The sequence below is a fragment of the Populus trichocarpa genome, chromosome 6, assembly GCF_000002775.5.
Source record: "Populus trichocarpa isolate Nisqually-1 chromosome 6, P.trichocarpa_v4.1, whole genome shotgun sequence".
In the NCBI taxonomy this organism is placed as follows: domain Eukaryota; kingdom Viridiplantae; phylum Streptophyta; class Magnoliopsida; order Malpighiales; family Salicaceae; genus Populus; species Populus trichocarpa.
Window position 1 is genome coordinate 5,898,099 of NC_037290.2, and position 25,596 is coordinate 5,923,694.

Here is a 25,596-nt window from a genome sequence, read left to right on the forward strand (position 1 = left end):
GATGATTGGATTATGAGTCAATCAAATGTTCATTCAATTAACTCTCTTCTTCAAAGTAATGAAAAATATCTTTTAATAAATGGCTTTTAATACTTAAAAAAAAGTTCTCTTTCAGAGTATTTAAAGACTCTGGAATAATAGAGTTGGCAATCTTATAAAGAAAAGAATAATAAATATGTTAGAGAGCATTAAATTATAAAAACAAAGTTATTTTTATGTTGAACATAGATGTGTTTTTAAATGTAAAATCTTGAACCTTCTTCTCGAGGTAGTTTAATTGGTATTTTTTAGTTCATGAACTTTTATTTTTTTTTTCTTAGCAATGGCTGGAGAGTTATTTTAACTTATAATATCAACGAGGAATTTGCATTAATAAGGGAATATATATTTTATACATATATTAATAATAAAAAGTATTTTTTATATATGTTAAAGAGAAAAAAAAATGATTAAGCTTGAGACACTGGTTGGATTATAAAATCAAGCCATGTTATTAAGCTAAAAACAAGCTTAGGGCGCATCAGGGCCAAGCACACCTTTACTAGCTGGGCTCGAGTTTTCATAATTGCATTGATGTATTGTCATATTATTTCTTTGATAATGAAGTTTTCTTCTCTTTTTTTCGGTTTTGGCAGGGAAAAAAACTAACATGTTAGTGATTAAAAATCACAATAAATATCTAAATTAAATAAAGAAAAAACTATTACCCATGGAGCAATTAAGAGCATGAGGGACCAAATTGAAATATAATCAATAATTAAGGGGCCTATATGGATATCATTTTCTCACTCCTTCTAGAATCTGAATGCTCAACATGCAAACACCCGTCTGCTCTCTCCTCTGGCGTCCTTCCAGCACACAAAAAAGGTACAAACTTTTTCTCTCATTTTCTTATTAACTTTTTCCCGAGAATCAAACAGAATCTCCAGTACTCTTACTTCCGTGTCTCACTTGCTTAGCTTATTATACAATCGTATCGCATTTTCTCTTCCGCTTCTGATTTCTGGAAGTAGAAATCAAACGCTAATAATTGTTTGCGCCTTTGATAGATATTGAAAATGTGGAGGCTAAAGATAGCAGCAGGAGGAAATCCATGGCTAAGAACAAATAATGATCATATTGGAAGACAGATTTGGGAATTCGATCCGAAACTAACTCTATCTCCCGAAGAGATCTCAGAGATCGAAAATGCGCGTCAGAACTTTACTAAAAATCGGTTTCAATCCAAGCATAGTGCAGATCTAATCATGCGCATGCAGGTAAATTAAATTTAAATAAACAATAAATTATTATTATTATTATTATAACGAGTGGCATCGTGGTGATATTGTTGTTGTGAAGTTTGAGAAGGAGAATCCGGTGTCGGAAGTGTTGCCGCAGGTGAAATTGAAGGAGAGTGAGAAAGTTACGGAGGAGGCGGTTACTACAACGTTGAAGAGAGGTTTGGATTATTATTCGAGTATTCAAGCTCATGATGGACACTGGCCTGGTGATTATGGTGGTCCTATGTTTCTTATGCCAGGATTGGTAATCCATAGTTTAATTTAGTTTAACTTTTCTTAAAGAGTTTTGAGTTATTTATTTTTTAATTAGTTTTATTTTTGTTTGTTAATTGATGGATTATTAGGTGATTACTTTGTCAATTACTGGAGCACTACATGCAGTGTTATCAGATGAACATAAAAAGGAGATAATTCGGTACCTTTACAATCATCAGGCATGTGATTGTTTTTTTTTTAAAACAAATTAGCTTTATTAGAATTTAGTAAGATTTTTCAAAATTTTGAATGTGGAGATATGTGGAATTTGCAGAACAGAGATGGGGGATGGGGTTTGCATATTGAGGGACCGAGTACGATGTTTGGTTCGGTGTTGAATTATGTTACTTTAAGGTTGCTTGGAGAAGGGCCGAATGATGGAGAAGGTGCGATGGAGAAAGCACGTGATTGGATTTTGAATCATGGTGGTGCGACTATGATAACATCATGGGGGAAAATGTGGCTTTCAGTTCAGTAATAAAACCCTGTTTCTAGTTGGTTTTGAGTTTTAGTTTTGTTTAGGGGTTTTTGTTTGATGTTTTAAGTATTGATTGATGGCAATAGGTACTTGGAGTGTTTGAGTGGTCTGGAAATAATCCAATGCCCCCTGAGATGTGGCTTCTTCCTTATTTGCTCCCAGTTCATCCAGGTTCTTGCCAGTTTACATGTCCTTTTTGTATTGGTTTTCTACGCATTTCACAATATATAGATCTGAGTATCATGGAAGTGTGCTTTTATGCATGTTCATATGACTGGAAATTGAAACATTAGTATTTCCCCTCTGCAGGAAGGATGTGGTGTCACTGCCGGATGGTCTATCTGCCTATGTCCTACTTATATGGGAAGCGGTTTGTTGGCCCAATCACACCAACAATTTTATCTTTGCGAAAGGAGCTGTTCACTGTCCCATATCATGAAATAGAATGGAATCAAGCGCGCACCCTATGTGCAAAGGTTGGTAAAATTGGTTTCTTAAAGTTTTAAAGTACTTAATTTACATTTTCATTTCTTACACCATTAACATTATCTGAAGATTTTTAGTGAATCTTTAGGACATGCCTCTGAGATGAGCAAACATCTTATTTGGTGTTTCTGTTTGACATATGGTAAAGTCTGTCTTAAATATGCATAAGATGTGTGGTACAGGATACTGTGATTTATTAGTCAAATGAGATGAAAAATATTACTAGTATACAAATATTATATGCAAATGACTTCCATCCATGACATGCTAAATCCCATGATGCTTTATCCTGGAAAAAATGCAACAAAAAGGGATTAATTTTGGTAGATGATGACATTATCAATACCAACTTTTAGTTCTACTATGGTGCAGCTCCAAGACTTGTAATGATTAATATAAGAGCTGCTATGCTCCTTATTTCTCCTGGATTTTTTTTGGGTGGAATTTCACCTTGTGTTGCTTAAAATAGTTATCTTTTGCAGGAGGACTTATATTACCCTCACCCTCTGGTGCAAGATGTACTTTGGGCATTGCTTGACAAGGCTGCCGAACCTGTTCTAATGCATTGGCCTGGAAAGAAGTTGAGAGAAAAGGCACTTTGTACTGCAATTGAGCACATACACTATGAAGATGAAAATACTCGTTATCTTTGCATAGGACCTGTAAATAAGGTATACATTTCAATTCTGTTAATGCTTTCAAAAGCTGATACTTAATTTGACATTTTAGAGGGACCTGTAAATACGGTATACGTTTCAATTCTGTTAATGTTTGCAAAAGTTGATGCTTAATTTGAAACTGTGAAGGGAAAATGATCATTTAAAGTTAATATGTTCTATCCTTTTCAAGATCCACAACAAATTTGATCCATTTAGTGCTTGTTTAGATGTCTCTTTGAGATGATTTTATTCACTTTTCTTTGGTTCCTTTCATTTTCTTGAAATCATCTCCCTATGTATATGGCTTTTTTTGCTAGTATTTAGCAGTAGCTCCATGCGCATAGGGCAATGCCATCAGTAGGGGACAGTGGGTGTCTTTCTTTGTTTTTCTAACCTGTTTGTTTTTTGGTATACAGGTGTTAAATATGCTTTGTTGTTGGGTGGAAGACCCTAACTCAGAAGCTTTCAAGTTGCATATTCCTAGAATACAAGATTACCTCTGGCTTGCTGAAGATGGAATGAAAATGCAGGTTGTAATCCTAATTTCCACATTCTTTGTCTCAAGTTCGTTTTTTCTAGTTGGTGCTTTTGCAACCTGTGGGCGGGAGTTCAAAATGGGGAAAAGTCACCCACACAAGTTGTAGTTTGCAAAAATTTGCAATATAATGAGTTGGCTTTTTGACACGGACATAAACAACACAAGAAAGACAACAAGCACAAAGAAAGACAAAATTCTGCCTAAAACAGTCTCAACGACAAGAAACCTAATTCAAATTTTTATTACTCAATATTTTCTCTAATCAAAACTGAATATTACAGCTCTCCTGGGCTGCTTTCTTAGTTAAAAAAGAAAAGAATCATAAATTAAGTAGGAAAATATAACAAATCTTGAATAGTAACTTCTAGGCTAAATTGGCAGGTCTTAACAACCTCAAATGGCTACCAAAACCAAACCTAATAGGGAACATGGCCCCTAGAATCTCCTAGCAAAATTTCATATTGATCCAACAATTGTATCGGGATTTAAGCCCGTTACCATAAGGCTGCGTGTTTGACCAACATCTCCTGTATTAGTCTTCTCGTGTTGGAAAGATTTATCCTCAAGTTCAAATTATTTCTGCCTTGATCTTGTGCATGTCCAATTAAGGCTCTTCAACTCCTATTCTTTCTTCGCTCAAGGTGTACAACAATTCTAGATATCAACTTCAGTCTTTCATCAATAAGTATTGTATCAATATAATATTTGAACAAATCTATCATTGTGATAATAGTAAATATGTAATCAAAGGGATTAACATACCCAAAATCAATAAAAAAATTTTGTTGAGTACATTCCATGTTCTCTTTGCACTTAATTTCTAACTTATTAACAAGGATATCATCAATGACATTATCGCTTCCATTACTATAATTGTCTATGCTATTATTATCATTATAATCATTATTAAAATAACTATTATAAATTGAGGGAGAGTACCTATTTACATTTATCTCGACATAAATGGAATCACCAAAAGCCCTCCATTTTTTAAATCATTCAACCAATTGATAAACTCCTCTGCCTACACAAAATCGAAGAGCATTTTTTATGAAATCTTATTTCTTCATGATATTCATTCAAATCAAGAGACTGCCTTATCCGCCCTTGCCTCTGAAAGAGGACGCAGAGCAGGACGTTCTTGTGTAGGAGTTGAGGAGGTTTCCTATCAAGAAAAAGATGTTTAGGAACTGGTGATAGAAGAAATGCAAAAAAAATTGCATAATTTACCCATTAGTTAGTGAAGGCGAGGAACCTAAGAAATCACAAAGAGAGTGATCACAGATCCATGACCAACTTTTAAAACCCATTTAAAGTTATGGTTATTCTGGCGCATAGCACTAACCAAATCATTGGGCTTTGATATCAATTAATGCTAACAGAAATAACACAAGAATGACAACAAGCACAAAAATATAAAATTTTGCCGAAAAGAATCTCAACCACGAAAACCCTAATTCGAATTTTTGTTACTTAATATTTTCTCTTATCAAAATTGAATATTAAAGCTCTTTTAGGCTGCTTATATACTAGGAAAAATGTTTTAAACAATGCTGGAAAAATAATAAAAGATTTCTAAACTAAATAGGAAAAAGAATCCTAAATCAATTGGGAAAATATAGCAAATTCCAAATGGTAACTTCTAGGCCAAATTTGGGAGTTTTAATGACCTTAGATGACTATAAAAATCTGACCCTATAAAAAAAAGTTATTACACTCGGCTTAGCACATGACTCGACCTAGGCTAGGGTTACGAGTTGGGTGGGTTGACCCGGGTCAATCAAAACGACATTTCAATTTTTTTTCTTTTAAAAAAGTTAAAGTGGCGTCGTTTTGGGTCAACTTCATGTTGACCTTTTTTTGCAATCTGGCTTGGGCTAGTGGTTGGGACGGCCGGGTTTAATATGCTATAGGAAACATGGCCTCCGGAACCTTCCAGCAAAATTTCATCCCAATTCAACCATCGGATCAAATTTTATGTTTGTTACTGAAAGGATGCATGTTTGACCAAAATATCTTGCATCACTTTTTAACTCATTTTGTTTGCTGTCCTTGCAATGTGTGGGTGCTATGTCATCGAAAACTCGTGAGGTTCCATGGGCAATAGCTTTGGGTTCTTATGTTTTGTTATAGTGTTATGAGGCTGAAATTACCAGCTACAGTAGACATGACAATTTTGTTCCAGGGTTACAATGGAAGTCAATTGTGGGACACTGCTTTTGCCGTTCAAGCAATTATTTCAACTAATCTTGTTGAGGAATACAGTCCAACTTTAAAAAAAGCACATGCATTCGTTAAAAATTCACAGGTGTGATTTTTTCTTAATTTATTGTTGTTTCTTTTGGGAGAGCTTTTATTATGTTGTCTCTTAACTAATCTAACTCCATCCTTGTTAATCCATTTTCATTGCTTTGAAGATTTTGGAAGATTGCCCTGGAGATCTTCATTTCTGGTATCGCCATATTTCCAAAGGTGCATGGCCTTTCTCAACTGCAGATCATGGATGGCCCATCTCAGATTGCACAGCAGAGGGACTAAAAGTAATGGCTTGATCAAAGTAAAAGTGCTCATTATGCTTGTTTTATTTTTGTAATATATCCAATCTTTCACAGGCTGCTCTCTTATTATCAAAAATTCCATCTGAGATTGTTGGGGAACCGTTAGTTGCAAACCGATTTTATGATGCAGTAAATGTCCTCCTCTCATTACAGGTAATTGATGACTTTATAATCTTGGGAGTGGATGTATCTTGAAGTCTGCATTAATGGGACAACAGAGTTATTCATACTTTGTAACAAATATGCTCTGCGTGTTTAAACATGCCAAAAGATATAAAATTCCAATATGACAACTATACCAAGGGCCATCACATTGATATGGTCCCACCATATTGGAGTTCTGGAAGGAAGAATTTGGAGAGAGCCCTATCTTTTAGGATATTTATTAGAAATGATTGCCCTTGAGACTCAAACCAGCAACCGCAAGTTTTCTTGCCCAAGACTTTTAACCATTATTTTCTCTGTTTTTTTTGTCCAGTCCTTTTTTTATTATTAACATAGAATGTATTCAAAATATGATTTTCTCAATGTTACATGATTATTACTAGTATTCTTCAAGAAGGGACTGGGAAAATTATTGAAGGAGATGTATCTCCTTTAATGAACTTTTGCTGATTTGAGGACTTAATAAGTCTCCTGATTGATTAGCATTTGTTATTTTTTTTTAGGGTGATGGCATACTGTCATAAATTGTTATGGAATTTCTTTTTTCTTTTTACTTGAATTTTGATACTATGCAGAAGAAAGTGGTTCTTGGATATGCAAATGCTATGACATACTGTTGGGCACTTTGCAGGAGTAGGGATTAGGGAAACATCTACTGTTATGAAACAAAGTGACAGTCATTTGGAATTTATTTTTTTCAGAGATTGCTCTTAACAGCACTCTATTCAAGGGACAACTTTTTTTTTATGCAACTGAATGCTCTTTTCCCGCTTTCTGTAGAATGGGGATGGTGGTTTTGCAACATATGAGCTCACGAGATCTTACAGCTGGTTAGAGGTAGTCACCTTGACAATTGCATTTATTGCTATTTCACAACTCTGTATTTAATGAAGATAATTTTGGCATGGGATTAGTACAAAGTATGTTCTTTTATAATCTCTACCCTCATGTCATACTAAATGTTTTAATACACATACCATGATCACTAGGCCGTGTTTTCAAGCTTCTTATGCAGGTAGAGGTTGTTTTGATGCCTTTGTTATCCAAAGAGAAAATCTCCCGCCCATAAATTGGTTCATTTGAATTTGCTTCCTATGTTTTCTCTATCATTTGTGGCCGATAATGAAGCTTCGGACTATAGAAAACCACGATCATCTGGGCGCATAATGTGAGCCCTTACTAAACTAAATCCTAACAGAAATTTTTGGTGTTTCACCTCTGGCATAAAGCTCTCTGAATTTATGTTTGATGTCAATGATTACAAGTGAGCATGGTCAGTATTTGAGTCATCAGTTTGTAGATTCGCTGTAAGAAATCATCTGTTGCACAGTGCATGCTATACAGTGAATCACAACGCGACCATTTTTTTTTCTTTGAACTAGAAATGAACTTCTTAACTCTAATCTATCATGGAAATTGGATTATATATCTAATAGCTTCTCTTTCTTTTTTTCACATTGCCATTGTCAGTTGATCAACCCAGCTGAAACTTTTGGTGACATTGTTATTGATTACCCGTAAGATATCAGGAAGTTGAGTTAAATTGGCTGTCGATTTTATTTTGTCCATTTCACGACTTCATTTAAATGCTAACTATGGAATTTCTATAGATATGTTGAATGTACTTCAGCTGCAATTCAAGCTTTGACATCGTTTAAGAAATTATATCCTGGACACCGGTCAGAAGAAATAGAAAGTTGTATCAGAAAGGCGACTATGTTCATTGAAAGTATCCAGGAGAAGGATGGCTCATGGTTTGTCCTCTTCCATTAAAAACCTGTCTTTGGAGGACTACTTGATTATGGAGTCATTAATGTGCATCACTGCTTTCTTATTTTCTATCAATCACTTGTAAAGATAGCCCATTCAACAATTTCTTCAAGTGCCTAGGATACATAGTTTCATTAAATTCAACTGAAGAAATAAGTAGTCCTTTAATATCTATAATTGCTCAACAGGTATGGCTCATGGGGTGTTTGCTTCACCTATGGCATATGGTTTGGCATAAAAGGGCTGGTGGCTGCTGGAAAAAACTTCAATAATAGCTCTAGCATTCGTAAAGCCTGTGATTTTCTGCTGTCCAAACAGTGTTCTTCTGGTGGTTGGGGAGAGAGTTATCTTTCATGTCAAAACAAGGTTAGATGTTTTTACTGTCAAGTATTTGTTTCCTTTTCTCCCACCCCTGATGCACGTCATTTGTTATCATTAATGCTTCTCACGTTTTTATGTTATAATCATATTATTTTGTTCAATTCAAGATTTTTATTGCACATAGCTCTTGTTTCAATATTTTCTTTTGTACAGACATATTCAAATATTGAAGGGAACAGAGCTCATGTGGTAAATACAGCATGGGCTATGTTGTCTCTCATTGAAGCTGGGCAGGTATAGTGAATCTCACTGCTTTGACATTGAATTATACCGCATCTTATTACCACTTCATTTGATACATGGAGTGAAATATTACCTGAAGTTTTTAAAATTGACTGGTATCAAGCTAGAAGTCGTCAGGATTTGGAAGGGAAAAAAAAAATGAATGCCATCTCTATTGTAATAATGTTGAAACACGATGACTTCATTCATAATCTAACTATACATGATCAATTATGTGGGGTATTTGATATCATAATAGCATACCATGGTATTCATTTGCTAGAAACTTCTATTTTTCTTGCGTGCATGCAATTTTATTGTATATCCTATTAAATATGCAGGCTGAGAGAGAGCCAGAACCATTGCACCGTGCAGCAAGATATTTGATAAATTCCCAGATGGAAAATGGAGACTTTCCGCAGCAGGTTATTCTATACCTGCTATTTAAACACTTCTTTATCCTAATCATCATTGTGGCGGAGTTTGATTATTTACTTCATATGGTCATGTGCTTTTGCTCGTATCCCCTATCGTTGAAGGTCCTTGTTCTCCAATGCTATCCGGTATACTTGAAACTTTTTCTTTTCTTTTCCTCGTCGCAGGAAATCATGGGAGTTTTCAATAGGAATTGTATGATAACATATGCTGCCTACAGGGACATTTTCCCCATTTGGGCATTGGGAGAATACCGGTGTCGGGTGCTGCAGGCCAAGGCTTCATAGGAGTACCTTGCCCATTTCCTTCTATTGAAATCACGGTTCATCTTTGTTTTTGTTCGAAACAATACCATTTTCAATGTTTTGTAGCTCCTTGTTTGTTCTTTCAGGCTGTTTGCATCTTTCATTGCTTGGGATATTATGAGGAACGAGCAATCAACCTAAACTTCTTCCAAAAAGTGGGACGAAGAAAATAAAATCCATAAACTTCAAAAACCCATCTCATCTATCTCGTGTCTAATTTGTGCATTTTGTCCTTTGTAATGCAATCCATCCATTCCGATTACATCCTCAGTAAATATACTGCTGCTCTGACTTAAACTTCGCTGGTAAATAATAGCGTGTCTTGTTGATTAAACTGTTGAATAGCTGATGGCTAGTTTGCTTTTCAATTGAAATTAAACTTCTTTCTGGACGATTTTAAGAGTGCCCTTTTCATATCAACCCGGTGACGTGTAAAAACTCGAGACTTGACCCGGATTAGCTCAATGAAAAAACCTAGTTTTTTCTTACTTGTCTGAGGCCTTTTTTTTATTAAAAAAAAAAAGAGAGTTCAAATATTTGGATCTGATCTGACCGGGACCTCGGACTGGGTGTGCCCTGGGTCAGGTCTCGTATTTATGCTTCAACATCGATTTGGAGCATTAAGATTGATGGCTTTTATGTTTTATCATGGTTTCAAGTTTCGACTTTCTAGCGTGTAGGTATTGCAGTGGAGACCACATTTAGTTTTACCATCGGTAGCTGGTCACGGCCACCGAACCGTAACTAAAGTATCGGCGCTATGTGAGCGTTGCATCCGATTGATGTTAAAGAAAGAAAATGCATCAATTTGCAAATAATCAATTACATAATGAACACTTGAAACTAAATTCGTCTTTAAGTAGTTCGACACAGAAAGATTCATTAAAAATACTCCCTCCAGTCAAGGCATCATGTGCTTCAGACACGAAAGTCCAGGCTCAAGACCTCGCCAAGAAATCAAACCCCTCCATGTCGTGGGGTCAGGTGGAAGATTGATCTTGTCTTCCTAGTTTCCTCCATTTTGTTTATCATGTCAACCATCCATCGTCCCCGGAGATTGGCTGCCCCAAGTCGACAGAAAATAAAAAAAAAAAAACAATTTTCATGTCCATTGGTACATATAATAACACAACAATGGCTGGTGAGAAGCCCTACTCATCACTATCATTACAGCCTTACGGTAGTAAATACCAAGTTAATTAATCTACCAACTTAAAAAGGCTGGCCCAATAAACGCTCATTGACTTCTAAATTATGTCTTAAAAAATGAAACGTACGCAACAAGTATCGAACATTCAAATGATTTGTCTAGGTGAAGAGACTTTAAGGTACTTCCTGCGATTATCAATATTTATGACATTAAAAAAAGACCATATCTAGTACTATCTGTAAGTGTTGGTAATTATCACTTCATCATCGTAAAATTTTTCGGTTTAGGTACAACCACCTCAATATGGTAGTATTATATGTGTGGTTAATATTACTTGTGAAGGTGTTTTCTGTGAAAGAATTTATTAAATTTAATAGATTAAATTGTTATATGTAATTCTAAAATATAATTTATATTATTTTTTAATATATTATTTTAAGTAAAAATTCTTTGAGTTTCAAATTTGTACACACTTTTTTATTTTGTGTTTAATTGTTATCAAATAAATAAGGATAGTGATATTTAAATTCATAACTGCTTGGTTATCAAGGTTTTCATATCATATCAAAGAATTAATTTAATTTAATAATTTAAATTATTAGGTAAAGTCTCAAAATATCATTTATATTATTTTTTAATATTTTTAAATTTATCGTGAATATTATAGATTATGATATTTCTTAATTTATTGGTAGAAATGTGAATGAAAAAGAGAGTAAATTATAAATTGGTGTTTTAAGTTTTGCAAAATGAATTAACTAGTTTCTTTGGTTTACTTATCATTTTCTCATAAATCTTCCCTTGCTATTCACTTCTTTTTTTTTATTTCTAAAAGTTGAAAAAGAAAATAAAATGGATGAAGGAGACTAACTAATTAGTTTTTGTAAGTAAAATATATATTATTTATTTTATTTTATAAAATTAAAGTAACTAATTTATCATTCACTCATGAAAGAATCCGTATATGGGGTTGTATTTCTCTCTTTCTTGTTTCTTTTTTTAGGGCTTGCATGATGATAATGTAAAAAGATTTGCAAATGTTAATTAATGTGAAAAAATAATGAATTAACAGTGATAGCATTTGGAAATTCACTAGAAAAAAGAAAAAAAAATGTTAATTATATTCTGTTAATTTGTTGTTGTTCCATTCTTTTTTCCAATTTCGACAGCCTGTTCAATGCAATATATATTATTATATAGAAGATGATAGTCTGGAGAGGCGCACTCTCTTTTAAACAATTTTTGCAGTTACCAATTAAAAAAAAAAGAAATAATTAAGGCCAAAAGTCAAAACTTGTTTATTCCACCGAGTAATTACATTTTTAATCCATATCATATATAATTGATATTTAAGCCAATTTGATATGATCATGCTAACGATAGTTATATATTATCAATTAAGTTGAGTATTTTTTTATTTTTTTTCTTGTATTAATTTGGTTAGTTTATGAAGATAAAAAAACAAATACAGAAGAGACAAAAATATATTTAATTGAAAAGAAAATAAAAAAAAACAAAATAAATATATCTCAAAATAGTGTTAGATTGAATTTTTATACTTACAAAATAAATGCATCTTTTCTATTCCAAAATAATTACCAAACACTACCTGGACTCTAGCATCATGCACTATTTTCCTCAACATGCATTTATATATATATATATATATATATATATATAGACTAGACATTTGTGGTTGTATATTGACCTGGGATTTACTTAATATCCAATATTCTTTTAAATATGATTTATGTAAAAAAAAAATACGAGAGACTATCAATTTCAATAGTGAGGTAAGCCATTTGGAGGCCTATAAAAGGGTTCATTTTTGTATCCATCTAGCAGGGATATATACCAGTTCAAATTACATACAGTGCTAGCTAGCAATTCATTCCTTGTGCCACCATGAAGGTACGTATCACAAACCACAAGCAAACTTCAGCTGTAATATTTATACATTCCTTGTGCTAGCAATACTTGCAGCTTTTGATCTCTTAATAATATTGCCACCTCAACCATATGTTTTTTATATATTACATCTTTTGCAGAAAACAGTGTTGAAGGTTAATATCAACTGCATGAGGTGCAAGAAGGAGTTGATGAAAACGGTTGGCAAAATCGAAGGTCTTAATTTATAACATATATATTGATCAAAAGCCATATATATACATGCATGCATGTCGCTAGCTATAAGAGAAACCGCCCGTTTTGTGACCGCATATGCGAGCGTCTTCTTCATGGATTCTGCAACCGCGCATATGCTGTCGCAAATCGTGTCTGTGTGTGTGTGTGTGTTATTGCAATGCTAACAATTTTCTATAAAAGATATATTTTGCCGAGGGATTTTCTAAAGGCATTGATCCATCCGCATGTATGAAAAGTGTTAGTAAACACTAATGTTAATTACAGGTTTATTTTGGAATTTGATTGCAGGAATTGACCAGATTGCCATAAATAGTGAGAAGGGAACACTGATAGTGGTTGGAATCGTAGACCCCGTGGTGCTGGCTAATAAACTCAGAAAAGCTGGAAAGGTGGCAGAGTTCATTAGCGTTGGCCCGTATAAGAAAGAAGACTTTGAAACTGAAAAACTAAAACTTCCTCATAATTTCCCCAGATGCTGTAAGCAGTGTGAGGTAGTTGCCATAGGGTTCCCATCCTATTATCAGGGTCATCATGACCCTTGCTCCATTCTCTGAGGATATTCAACACCTTATGTTGCTGTTACTTTGCAAGTGCCTTGCTAGCAATTTAATGATGGAATATTTGGTGTATTTTCATGAAATAATTATGCGATTATTCTTTTCTTTTTTCCTTTTTCATTCGGCATTCTTGTATTCAAACTAGATGCATGGTGGGAATTTTCATAATTGCACAAATTAATACTGCCTTCGCTGTGAAAATATTTCAATGCAATATTGTTAGTTCTAGCTAGGATGTTTTCATCTGCTTATAACATGATATGTTTTTATAATACTTTGACCAATAAAAGATGCACATGTGTCTAATTAAGTGAATCTCTGGATAAATTAAAACCCTATCATGTTCAACAATTCAGCCTGTGAACCGAATAGTTAGCACACTGAACACCATCTTTATGTTGGCTTAAGGCCTAAAATGCTCGGCACCCTTTACATTAAGTGGGACAAATTTGAGCTTAGTGAAATGTTTATCTCAGTTCAAGATTTCTGATCAATCAGGGGATACAAAAAAAAACCTTGAAAACCGATTAAATCAAGAAAACCAAAAAAACTTATTTAAAAAACAATTAAATTAATCAATTGAAAAACCAAAAAATAATTTTAATTTGATTTAGTAATTCAGTTTCAATTTTAGAAGTTTAAAACCAAATGAATTGTATCCAACAAAACCAGTTCAATATTAAGCAAAGCAGTTTCCAAAGAGAAACCAGTTTCCCAAGAATGAATCCCATTTTCTGTACGTATTCTGAACTGGCAAACAATAATATTTTCCTTTTCGTTGGAAAATTTTCAATAAGCAAAGCATGCCCTAGCTATGATTTCTCCATACTCGATCCATTTTATCTTCCAAATTCCTCGGCATGAGTCGACTGATAACTTGTATGCGCTGCCTGCGCCAGCTTGTGCTGTCTTAAATGAGCTATATATGCCCTCGATCTTGCATGTAATTAATAGCAAGGTTAGGTGAAGTACTAGAATGTATCCTTAATTAAATGATAATTAGTGATGAGGTGTCATCTTATAATTAAATATATATTGATCAGGATCAACAATAAATAAGAAGCTTTTCTTTTCCTCTGTTTCCATGTTGCCTGTGTTTCCAGCTCTCTTGCTGTCTTGAGCTTGCAAAAAATGACTTTCCTAGCTTAATGGTAAAATAAATGTTATTTATATTTTATTAATTTGTTTCACCCAATTCAAATAATTAATGGAATTTAGAATCAATTACAAGATTTATAGAATATATATCAGAATATATATAATATCTTTCAAAAAGTCAAGAGCACCTCATATATCTTCACAAGTCATGAATTTATAAGTGAGGGCAAATCCCTAGCTAGGAAGCTACATGATCCTTGATCAAATGTTGAAAGGGTCTATATGGACCGCTGCTACCGATGTTATCCTTTCTAATTAATAAATAAATAAATAAACTGTTAATTATGTCACATGTATATTTATTGACTTGGAGCAGTTCAATGTTCTTCTCTTTTTTTCTTAAATGAAGGTGACGCAGCTAGAAACTGCAGATATCAATAATCAAACAACTTTTTAATTATAAGCGAAAAGAATTATGGATTTCAACTTTAAATTTACAAGTTTGTTTTTTAAAAAATAATAATAACGTTGTATGTTTTCTTATGAAGTTTATAAAAGTCTTAAGAAATTTTATTTTAACTAGAAAACAAAAATAAAAATTCAAAATTACAAAAAAAAAACATAAAATCTAAAAATAATAAAAGAAATCACAAAAACTATTAAGACCGGAAACTCAACAAGATTTTTTATATCTAAAAATCCGACAGTCCGTATAGCCTCAAAAAATCCTGTAAAATTCCAATCCAAACATGATTTAACAGTCGAATTAAAAATTATAATTTTTTTAAATTGTTATTATAGGTTGACACAGCTAGATGTTTTCTTTAGCTTCGACCAATCTTATTTGTTCATAAATGAATTTATTAAATTATGTATATAATTTAACTAGAACAAATTATCTTCTAGTTGTAACATATCTACACTTAAGAAGAGGGAAAGGGCAAGGGAATTATAGTCGCGGCGACTAGGGATTTTCTGGTCCTCTTCTGTACACTGGCCAGCTGGGATTTAATGTCCATTCTTTTTAAGCCGACAGGAGGGAAGCCCGAAGTCAAGTGTTGTTATATATATAAGGCATAATTTATTTGTGTTTATATATATATATATATATATATATATATATATATAAATTATGCCTTATATATAAATATATAAATTATATAAAACTGTCAGCAAGCTTGAATGTGACTTACCATGATCATAACAAATAAACTAGAAGGAAGGGTGTGTTTAATGCCATGATCATGATCATGATCATTGATTAGGGTACTTTGCACTGTAAATGAGCATCCCGATTTTCTTCTTGGGCTTCCTTTACCTTCTCTTTGTTACAGTGCATTTTAATGGGCCGATGTTATAGGCCGTTTTTCCAATTGGAACCTGATTGGACCAATAACCGTACAAGCCCACATCGGTTATATTCAGCCCACTCCGAGCTTCGGCATTCCATATGGCTATTGGACCAATAACCGTACAAGCCCACATTGGTTATATTCAGCCCACTCCGAGTGATGGCATTCCATATGGCTATTGGACCAATAACCGTACAAGCCCACATCGGTTATATTCAGCCCACTCCGAGTGTCGGCATTCCATATCGCTATTGGACCAAAATTCAGTAAAAACCCATTTACCAGGATCTCAGTTTACGTCATCTTGCTTTAATTTAATTTAGAATGTTGTTCATCACAAAAAGGGTGCTCTGTCATTTTCCCTTCGCCAAGATTTGGTCTCCTTTACATTGTCGAAGCTGATAAAAGGTGTAATAATTCAATTTTTATCTCTTTTTTCAAAAAAAAAATGAAAAAAAATAATTTTTTTATATTTTCACGATATTTTTATCTTTCCAATATCTTTTTTAAAAATTAAAATTCAAAAATATACTTTAACTATTAATATATTTATTTCAAAAAATTTAATTAATTTTCTCATTAATTTAATGTTGATGTTTTCTTATTAAAAAAAACAAATAAAAAAATAGACCCAAAGGCATAAAAACAAATTAGGAACCAAAATAAATTTAGATTGCCTGGGAGTTAACAACATCTCCATGGCTCAAACTGAACAAAGAAAGAAGAAGGGAACCGTGAGAGGAGATTGATAGTTCTAAAGAAGAGAAAGAGATGGAAGGAATTAAAACTGCAGAGAAGAGACTGCAAGAATGCAGCAGACAAGGGATGATTCACTACTTTCTTTGATTACCATCTTTATAATTAAATAGCTAAAAAAGAAATTAAAATGCTAATTAATAGCCAAGATTCATGCTATGATCTGCTGTAAGTTCTTAACAGGCACGATTTTATTTACTGGAAACGTAGAATCTGAAGCTAATAAGATAATAATATCACGTGGATTCATAGCATTCATGAAACAATCTGTTTAACACTTCTCCTTGCTCAAAGAACTGTAAATTCCAATTCTCTCTCTTAAAAGCTCAAACTTGCTTACTGGTGTTCATGTTTGCGGCAAACTAATGTTACTTCTCCTTGAGTAAAGCTTGATGTTAAAATGCCTAGTCTTCCCATGGAATACTGAATTGTGAGAGATTGTGATTGATGCCTGATTGTCAACAAGAATTTTTGTATTGTCCTTCTGCTCCATATGTAGATCACACAAAAAAAAATTCAATTATAAGATTTGGTTTATAGTATTGTTGCTGCAATAATTTCACCTCTGCAATAGATTGCACTACATTCTCCTGTTTTTTTAGCATAATGAAAAAGCTCGTGAACCTAAGCTGAAATAGTATTCAGAAGTGCTTTTCATGTTAAATATTAGAGAATTTTATATTTTTTTCAGTAACTTCCTCTCTCCTCTCAAATTCCAATAACGAAAATGTAAAAAATAATTGAAGTTTTAGCACTAAAATGCAAAACCCTTATACAAGGATTAAACTTTAAAAATTTAAAAATTTAGGGACCAAACTGTATGATAACATATGCTGCCTATAGGGACATTTAAATAAAGGACATAAAAAAACAACCCATGTCTACTTGAATTAACTTGCAAAATTCATGACTAGGTCATGAAACTGTGATAATTTCATAGAAAAAAAATCAAAATAAATGACAAAACTTAGTTCATAATCAACTAAATATGAAAGATGTTGAATGACAAAACTGAAAAAAATCAATTAAAAAAAATAGATAATAAAAACCTCGAGTCAACCGAGTTAACCTGACAAGCTCGTGAAATGAGTTATAAGACTAAGATAATCATATAAAAAAAACAAATCACAACAAATTATAAAGTCTAGTATTCAATAAACTAAGTATTAAAAGATAAAATTATAGAAAACAAATATAGATTAAAAAATAAAAGGAAAAAAAACAATATTCATTAAAGAAAAAAAAATAAATGAAATTGGAACATTTTTGTTGAGATTTGGTTGAAAAATCTAGAATAGACTGAGATTCAGAATGAAATAAAATTTATTTCAAGACAAACTAGTAATTTCAAATACCATCTTGATTTTAAAAGCATTTTAATCTTTTTTGAATTATGAAATAAATTAAAAAAATAGATTCACTTATTTAATATACAATAATATATCTACAATCTCACTCTCTCTCTCGTTTCTTATTGTAATACATCTACATCCATTAATGTAATGAATTCAAATTTTGAAAAGTTGTTCTTGAAAGAAGGGGAGGAGGAGAGACTGCCTTGCATGTGAGGACGAAAAGAGATAAAGCAAAGACCAAAACGACTGCTCCTTATCAAGTAGTAGACTAGTACGTAAGACTGCACAGTCCAAACGCTCCCTCGACCCAAAATTCGAAATACACAGTGCTAAGCGCGAAATTTGAAGACCTCTCTTTCTCTCTCCCCCAAACTCCAAAGAAAATAAATACTTAATTAATACTAACATAATCACTTCCTGTCTCTCCATCAATCAATCTCTGTAAAAACTCTCAGAGAGAGGAAAAACAAAGGGGGGGCGTTGATTCTTATAGACATTTACTTGAGAGATTTGCTCCTCCTCCTTCTTCTTCACCTTTTTTTTTATGGGTACTAGTAATTTATTATTATTTTCAAATTTCTCTCTATTTTTCTTTTGGCTTTGATTTGAATGAAACGCTCTGCTCTCTTTCTGTACTTTTCAACTTCCAAGAAAAGGTTAGGGTTTCAAACATTTTTCTGAGTAGAAGTTTTTGAATTTTTTTTTTTCTGTCATAAAGTTCAAGCTTCAATTTTAAATTTCTTGCTTATAGATAGATCGATAGATAATGAGCGATAGATTTTACTACTTTCTTTTTATTAAAAAAAACAGCTGACAATGTGACCTGAGGAGGAGAGGAGGGCGTGGATTTTGTATAGTTAGGGATTTAGGAGGATTTCAAGATGAAGGAGGCACATTCCCAATTGAAAACTAGAGGGTCCTCTAGGGTTAATGCACAGCAAGTGGTTTTTGAGCTTAAGCAAAAGGTGGTTGTTGCATTGAAAAAGCTTGCTGATCGAGATACTTGTCAAATTGGTGTTGATGAGCTTGAGAAAATGGCTGAGTGTTTAACCCCAGATGGGGTTTCGCCGTTCCTTTCGTGTATTTTGGATACGGATAAGGAGCAGAAGAGTGCGGTTAGGAAGGAGTGTGTTAGGTTGATAGGTACATTGGTGAATTTTCATGAGGGTTTAATGGGACCCCATTTGAGTAAGATGGTTGCTAGTGTTGTTAAGAGGCTTAAGGATCCGGATTCGGTTGTTAGGGATGCTTGTGTTGAGACGATGGGTATTTTGGCTGCTAAGTTGAGTAACCATGGGGATGAGAGTGATGGGGTCTTTGTTATGTTGGTCAAGCCGCTTTTTGAAGCTTTGGGTGAGCAGAATAAGCAGGTGCAGTCGGGTTCTGCGTTGTGCTTGGCAAGGGTCATTGATAATTCTCATGATCCTCCAGTTTCTATTCTGCAGCGGATGTTGGCTCGGACAATAAAGTTGCTCAAGAATCCACATTTCATGGCAAAACCAGCAGCAATTGAGTTGAACAGAAGCATCATTCTGGTTGTTTTCTCAAATATTTGTCAATGATTACAAATAATCAGTTGTGTGCACTATTATGCTAGTTACATGTACTCATACTTTGCAAAATGGTATTTTTCTATTCTCTATTTCAGGCGGGAGGTGCTCCATCACAAAATATTCTATCCGCCGCAATGACTAGCATCCAAGAAGCTCTCAAAAACAGTGATTGGACAACACGCAAAGCAGCTTCTGCAGCATTGGGAGAAATTGCTTCAAGTGGTGGATCCTGCTTGGGACCTTTTAGGGCTTCCTGCATCCGATATCTTGAATCATGCCGATTTGACAAGGTTGATATCAATTAAGATTTTATTTGAAGAATTCACATCTGTTGAATTATGTGCGTTACTCAAATGCCTTTTGTGTTTCTTATAGGTGAAACCAGTTAGGGACGCAGTACAGCATGCCCTTCAGTACTGGAAAAGTCTTCCAGGGTCTGATACCCCTGAACCTTCTGAAACTGGTTCTTCTATAAAAGGTTTTGTGCCCATGCTCATTAACTTAAAAGCGTTAATAGAGTCTTGTGTTAAAATGGATGTTTTGAAATTTATGCAAGGTTAAGTTTGTTTATAAACTGTTCTATTGTGTTTGCCTTTGCAAATCTAAATGCATTGTCATATGTTTTTCATGATGCACTAATGTTTTAGCAGTAGACTTGAGGTCCATTTGCCAGATATGCAAGTCTATCTAGAAAGAAATCAGAGATGAGAGAAGTATCAAGGACACATCAGGATACTAGAAAACTGCTGTTTAGACTTAAAATAGCTGCGGAATTAATTTTGCCATATGAAGTGAAAAATAACTCTATTTAAAAGCTGTGGCATTTATGCTGTCCGGAAGTTTCCGTTGAACTAATCAGTGCTTTATTATTCAAAGCTATGTAATATGATGAGATCATAATTAATAAAGACTGCTCTGCGCTACAGCAAACCATTCTAAACTGTGGATTCACCAATTTGCTCAATTTGCATGGTGGGTGACCTAAAGCAAAATATTATTCCTCTGTCCTTTTGAATAATCCATGATTAACTATTGCTCTCAGTATCGTATGCAAGAAAATCACAACTCATACGTTTAAACGTTTGCAAAGCCTGTTATAGATGGTGCTGTCTCTACTATATATTCGCTTCTATAAAATCCATTACTCTGAATATGCAACACATCACCATGGGTATGTGTTCCTGGTTTCACATGGTTGGGAAGATTTGCTTGTATTTGACCGGAGTAACTGTTTTGAAGCCTGTAGAAATTTGCTTTGTAAAATTCTTGAGAGCATTTGGTATAAAGAGCTAGGGAGAGTATCATTCTATACTGATTATTATTCTTCACTGTGAGCTGTGGTGGAGTCTTTTACCTAATTTGTTAAAGAACAATCCAGTAGTTTCTTGAAAATCCCATGTGATGTGGTTGTATATGCTTACAATTGTCCCTTAGATGCTTCCTCCAGCATGTCGTTCTGCTCTTGCTTGAATTCTTTCGGTGATTTTATCTTCCACTTTATACAGAAAACTTCTATGGAGGTGCCTACAGTGATGTCACGAGTGCAAGTGATGTTGTGCGGAAGGAGGCCACACTAAAAAATGTAGTTTCAGACTCGACTAAAAGAAGGGCTCCTTTATCAGCTACAAAAGCATGTCAAAATTATGTGGACTCTCATCATCCCAAAACAGATAATTGGCATATTGAAATTTCTGTCCCAAAAAAGCATAACATTTCTTTGGCAGATCTTCAAAATGAGGAATCAGAGGGTAGTTCCATTACCAAAACATTAGAAAGGATGAGTGCTGATGTAATGAGTCCTCCAGATATTGGATGTGAATATGTGCCCATGGATGACAAGCAAGACTCTTCATCTGTGTCTAACCTAGTTACTAACAACTTTGAGACCAAGTTTGTCACAGTTTCTCACGGCTTGCTTGAGGAGGGCAGTTCATTCAAGCCGAGGGGTCGGAATCAGCAGTTTTCATCTGAAGGGATAAACAGTGAGGCGCAAATATACTCTGCACAGATGCGAGATCGTAGAAGTATCGACTCTGCAGTTACAGAGAACAGTTTCCAAACATTGCATGGATGTTGTTCACAGGTAGCCAGTGAAATGGCTTGCATACGGAAACAACTTTTGGAGATGGAAAACAAGCAGTCGAATTTAATGGAACTACTACAGGTAAATAAAATTAGAATTTCTTGATATCTTTACTGGTATAGAGTTTTATATCTACTTTAGAACCATGAAACATAATGTGTCCAGTATGCATGTTCTTGCTAACCATAATTCTACCACTACTGGCCTCTTGCTACAAGCTTCACAGTCTCTCATTATCTCAAGGCATGTATGTAGCTGTAGATGTTGTCAATATTGAGTGTTTGTTATGATTGCCTACTTTTTTGTGTTTCTCTTTGCTTCCCCATTTTCTGATGTTTTCTATTGAGGGATTGCTAAAATATTTTCTGTCTAATCAAGAAAGGGTTTAAATATTTGCCTACTGTGAAGTCTATTCGCTATTTTTAATCATTCAATTAAATTTACAGGTGTTTTCAACAGGCGTAATGGATAACTTGTCTATATTACAGTCTAAAGTGTCTGGTTTAGAACATGAAGTAGATAGAATAGGTCAAGTTCTTGTGCAAGATGGGAGACGTTCTGATTCAGCTATCTCTAGACTTATGAAGCAGAATCAAACTGTTTCTTCTCCCAGACCTTCAACGTACACTCCTCGGCCATCTGTAGATATTCGCAATAGACAATCTTCACTGCTTTCTGCAAAGAATTCTGATATATGGGAGGGAAAAAATTTCAGCAGGAGCAGACCAATCAACCCTGCTAAAAATGGCACAGAGATGTGGGCTAATCCTACTGTAAAGACTAGTAGGAATGCTATAGGAAAGGACATGCAAAAACGCTCTGGGCAGGGGGCACAGAACATGGGTCAGGCGAGAAAAGTTGATTCTGTCTTTGCTCCACTCTCAAGTGCCAATTCTAGACAAAGTGGTCCAGAGAGCAAAAATTGTGTGTGGCAATGTGTGAAAGACTTTTTATGTGAAGGTGACCTAGAGTCTGCCTATGAGGAAGCTCTCTGTTCCATTGATGAACTTGTTCTTATTGAGCTTATTGATAGAACTGGTCCTGTTCTAGAAAGTTTGTCCTCCAAGACTGCTGGTGATGTTCTTAGCATTTTGGCATCGTACTTCTTAGAGCAGAGGTTTACAAACTCAATAATCCCTTGGTTGCAGCAGGCAAGTACTTTACTTTCTTTCCTTTTTTTTTTACTCCCTGTCACTTTGTTTCAATTACTTTCAGTGGCTTGAAGTTTATAATAAAAACTCTCTGAAATTTTCTCCCTTTAGGTGGTGGACTTGAGCACAATCAATGGACCTGATTATATTATTCTCTCTGCAAAAACAAAAAGAGAATTCTTTTGTGCAATCCAGGAGGCTGTAAGTATGGAATTTTCCAATCCAGCTGAGAGAAGATCCATCTCTCAACTTGCCATGAAGTTGCGTCAACTATGGGGTATGATAAATTCTTCATTCAGGAGTCTTCGATTTATTTGCACATTTCACCATGCATGTATTTTTTTTTTGTCTTTTGGTTTTGAACGCTAAACGTGTGTTTGGAGCAATAGTAGTTTCCAAGAGTCGTGGCAATCAAGTAAATGTCCAAATTATGGAAATACAATCAAAACTTAAACATAATACATGTGATTCCTTGTTACTGTATCCAAATCTTAAAAGCCTCAAGTGTCATATAGTTTGGTAATTTGGTGCTCGCCACATGCTTCTGTTCGTGCCTAAAGTTTATCTGTTAATTAATGTTTAACAATCAACACTTTGAACACCTACCATGTACAGAATAAATTAATGGTCTTCTGTTATGGCACGGGTAAACTGTAACATTTGCACTTCTCGTTTGAAGTGACCAAAATGGTATAGCTCCTGGAAAATGATAAGCTCTCATTTATTTATATTTCTATGTTATGGAATTTTATTGATGCTAAGAATTAGATGTCACGCTTATTTTATTTTATTTGCAGGGAAGAGCTCCTGATAATTTCAGCCCCATGTGAAGCATGGTTTCCAATCCACTCGGGGATTCATGCGAGCAGTGTTGATCCTTCCACATAAAAACTTTTGATTTCCCCATTGTGTGTTAACTCAAGAAGCCAAGTGTTTGTTGTGAAGTCAGATTTGATGCTGGTTGGCATTGGGATGTTTTCTCTTATGAATAGTTTGCTAGTTGTTAATATCTTGACTGTTGTTCTAAAACCAAAATAAGCAGGGATTGCAGGATAACTGAAGTCCTCTACTATGGAGATATGGTCTTCCAAATGGAAATTTTTTGAGAAATATGCCATTACTACATGTCGGCCTCATATATGACTTGCAAATCAAATGCGAGGCTAGCGACTTCGGAAGCGTTTGGGAACGCGGTTCAACCGGCGTTCCCAAAAAATTTGATTTTTTTTTTTTTGCTAAAATTTAATATGGTTTGTACGTTTTGGATCGTTTTGATGTGCTGATGTCAAAAATGATTTTAAAAAATGAAAAAACATCATTGGCATGCATTTTGGCACGAAAAGTTATTTGAAAAGCACTCGCAACCACACTGTCAAACAAGCTTCAAACGAATTATAACCTCACATCTAAATTGTTTTTTTTTTTTCTTGTTTATTCCCCTTCTCCCCCACTCCCCATATCCACCACCGCTGCCCACAACCTTAACCCTCTTCTTTACTGCGAAACACCCCTTCAGCCATCACATGAGCTCTCCTCTCTCCACTATGATAGGCTTTTTTCTCTCTCCACCTGTATCTTTCTCACCAAGTTTTGGTCGCCACCCCTGCCATCCATCATCGTCACTACTCACATTCAACATCTAGAGTTATATTACACTTTTTTTCCTATCAATTTATTATAATTTATGTTAATTGTTGGTTTTGAAAATGTTAGGGTTTGGATTAGGAATTTGAAAAACATGTATACAATTTTTATGAGTTAGGTAAAAATTAGGTTAATTAGTTATAAAATACATTGATTTGAGTTGTTAGATTTATTAGTTTTGAGGAAAATTAATATAATTTTTATTATTGTTGATTGTGAATTAGAGTTAGGGTTAGGGTTTTTAGGTTACATAAGAGATTTTATCTAATTAGGTATAAAATATGATAATGAATTTAGGTTTTTGTTGATTATATTATTGTTAAGGTTTTTTTAATAAATTATTTACCTTGATTAACCCTACAATATTGATAAATTAGGCTTGAATTTTGTTGTATTATTTTAACAAATGTCTCGTACTATTGGAATGTTATGTTGTTATGGAGATATTATTGTTAGAAAGTAATGAGTTACTAACTATTACATTAAATATGTCTGTAATCGACTTGACCGAAATATATTTGAAATTAAAGTTGAAATTACTTGGAAAATAATGCAAAATGAAGTTAGTTCAACTCGTTATGTCGATGTACCCATATACCGAGAGGGGAGTGATTTATAGTTGGCACATGTTCTGTGATATTGTTTTAATATAGTTGAGATGAGATGCATTATCCTGATAAGGTAATGTGAAAATTTGGCCTATCCTGACACATCCTGGATTATATATAATATCAATTATCAAGGTAAATGTGAAAGGAATTAGCTGGTAATTCATGTAATTTACTTAGATCCTTGTGATGTAAAGAGAGATTGGCTATATATAAAGTGATTTTCAACAATTGATCTAGTTATCTACATGAGATGATATTTGTCCATAACACATCAGTTTATTGCACCTACATGGTAACGTTTCTCAAGGTATTCACTTCATCCGATGCAATTTTGAGTTTTAATGTCCGAGACGGAATCAATTGGTGTACAATATTTTTTATATATAATATTTATTAAATGATGGTTACTTTTCTTATAGATGATGAGTGCTAATTATTATTTTTTATTTATTAGATTCATTTTTTATTAGGTTTATAGAGCAGCATCTACTGTCTATGAAGACATTGATGAGATGACACAAGTTTGATTATGTTGATTTTTTAATTATTTTGAGAAATGAATTGTAAATTTTATTTTTAAATTGTGATTATTGTTGGGTTGATTTA

At 33.9% G+C, this 25,596-nt stretch overlaps 3 protein-coding genes across 4 annotated transcripts; all 3 read left to right on the forward strand.

Moving 5' to 3' along the window:
- The first annotated feature begins 716 nt into the window (after positions 1–716).
- LOC7485522 (cycloartenol synthase) lies at positions 717–9,731 on the forward strand. Of its 2 annotated transcripts, XM_002308095.4 has the most exons (19): positions 717–867; positions 1,050–1,259; positions 1,342–1,527; positions 1,628–1,717; positions 1,813–2,007; positions 2,103–2,187; positions 2,326–2,492; positions 2,985–3,173; positions 3,578–3,691; positions 5,885–6,007; positions 6,117–6,239; positions 6,312–6,410; positions 7,203–7,259; positions 7,893–7,939; positions 8,033–8,176; positions 8,381–8,558; positions 8,727–8,807; positions 9,137–9,220; positions 9,398–9,731. In XM_002308095.4, the coding sequence occupies exons 2-19, from the start codon at positions 1,059–1,061 to the stop codon at positions 9,515–9,517; spliced, it is 2,283 nt and encodes a 760-aa protein (XP_002308131.4). In that variant the 5' UTR covers positions 717–867; positions 1,050–1,058; the 3' UTR covers positions 9,518–9,731. The 2 variants fall into 2 exon arrangements, with proteins under 2 accessions (XP_002308131.4, XP_024459936.2); XM_024604168.2 differs by lacking the exon at positions 717–867 and having other exon boundaries at positions 874–1,259.
- Positions 9,732–12,531: 2,800 nt separating this feature from the next.
- On the forward strand, positions 12,532–13,588 carry LOC7487229 (heavy metal-associated isoprenylated plant protein 2). Its single transcript, XM_024602583.2, has 3 exons — positions 12,532–12,596; positions 12,734–12,809; positions 13,119–13,588. The coding sequence occupies exons 1-3, from the start codon at positions 12,591–12,593 to the stop codon at positions 13,382–13,384; spliced, it is 348 nt and encodes a 115-aa protein (XP_024458351.1). The 5' UTR covers positions 12,532–12,590; the 3' UTR covers positions 13,385–13,588.
- A 4,631-nt stretch (positions 13,589–18,219) lies between these two features.
- On the forward strand, positions 18,220–23,845 carry LOC7487230 (TORTIFOLIA1-like protein 2). The gene is made up of 7 exons (XM_024603094.2): positions 18,220–19,483; positions 19,597–19,791; positions 19,877–19,979; positions 21,007–21,665; positions 22,031–22,735; positions 22,847–23,012; positions 23,533–23,845. The coding sequence occupies exons 1-7, from the start codon at positions 18,830–18,832 to the stop codon at positions 23,544–23,546; spliced, it is 2,496 nt and encodes an 831-aa protein (XP_024458862.2). The 5' UTR covers positions 18,220–18,829; the 3' UTR covers positions 23,547–23,845.
- Positions 23,846–25,596: the final 1,751 nt, after the last annotated feature.

Coding starts and splice junctions, on each gene's coding strand:
- LOC7487230 (XM_024603094.2), top strand. CDS start 18,830: ATGAAGGAGGCACATTCCCAATTGAAAACTAGAGGGTCCTCTAGGGTT. Junction 19,980..21,006: donor AACTGGTTCTTCTATAAAAG/GTTTTGTGCCCA, acceptor CACTTTATACAG/AAAACTTCTATGGAGGTGCC. Junction 21,666..22,030: donor ATTTAATGGAACTACTACAG/GTAAATAAAATT, acceptor TTAAATTTACAG/GTGTTTTCAACAGGCGTAAT.
- LOC7485522 (XM_002308095.4), top strand. CDS start 1,059: ATGTGGAGGCTAAAGATAGCAGCAGGAGGAAATCCATGGCTAAGAACA. Junction 1,528..1,627: donor TGTTTCTTATGCCAGGATTG/GTAATCCATAGT, acceptor ATGGATTATTAG/GTGATTACTTTGTCAATTAC. Junction 2,008..2,102: donor GGGGGAAAATGTGGCTTTCA/GTTCAGTAATAA, acceptor TGATGGCAATAG/GTACTTGGAGTGTTTGAGTG.
- LOC7487229 (XM_024602583.2), top strand. Junction 12,810..13,118: donor AACGGTTGGCAAAATCGAAG/GTCTTAATTTAT, acceptor ATTTGATTGCAG/GAATTGACCAGATTGCCATA.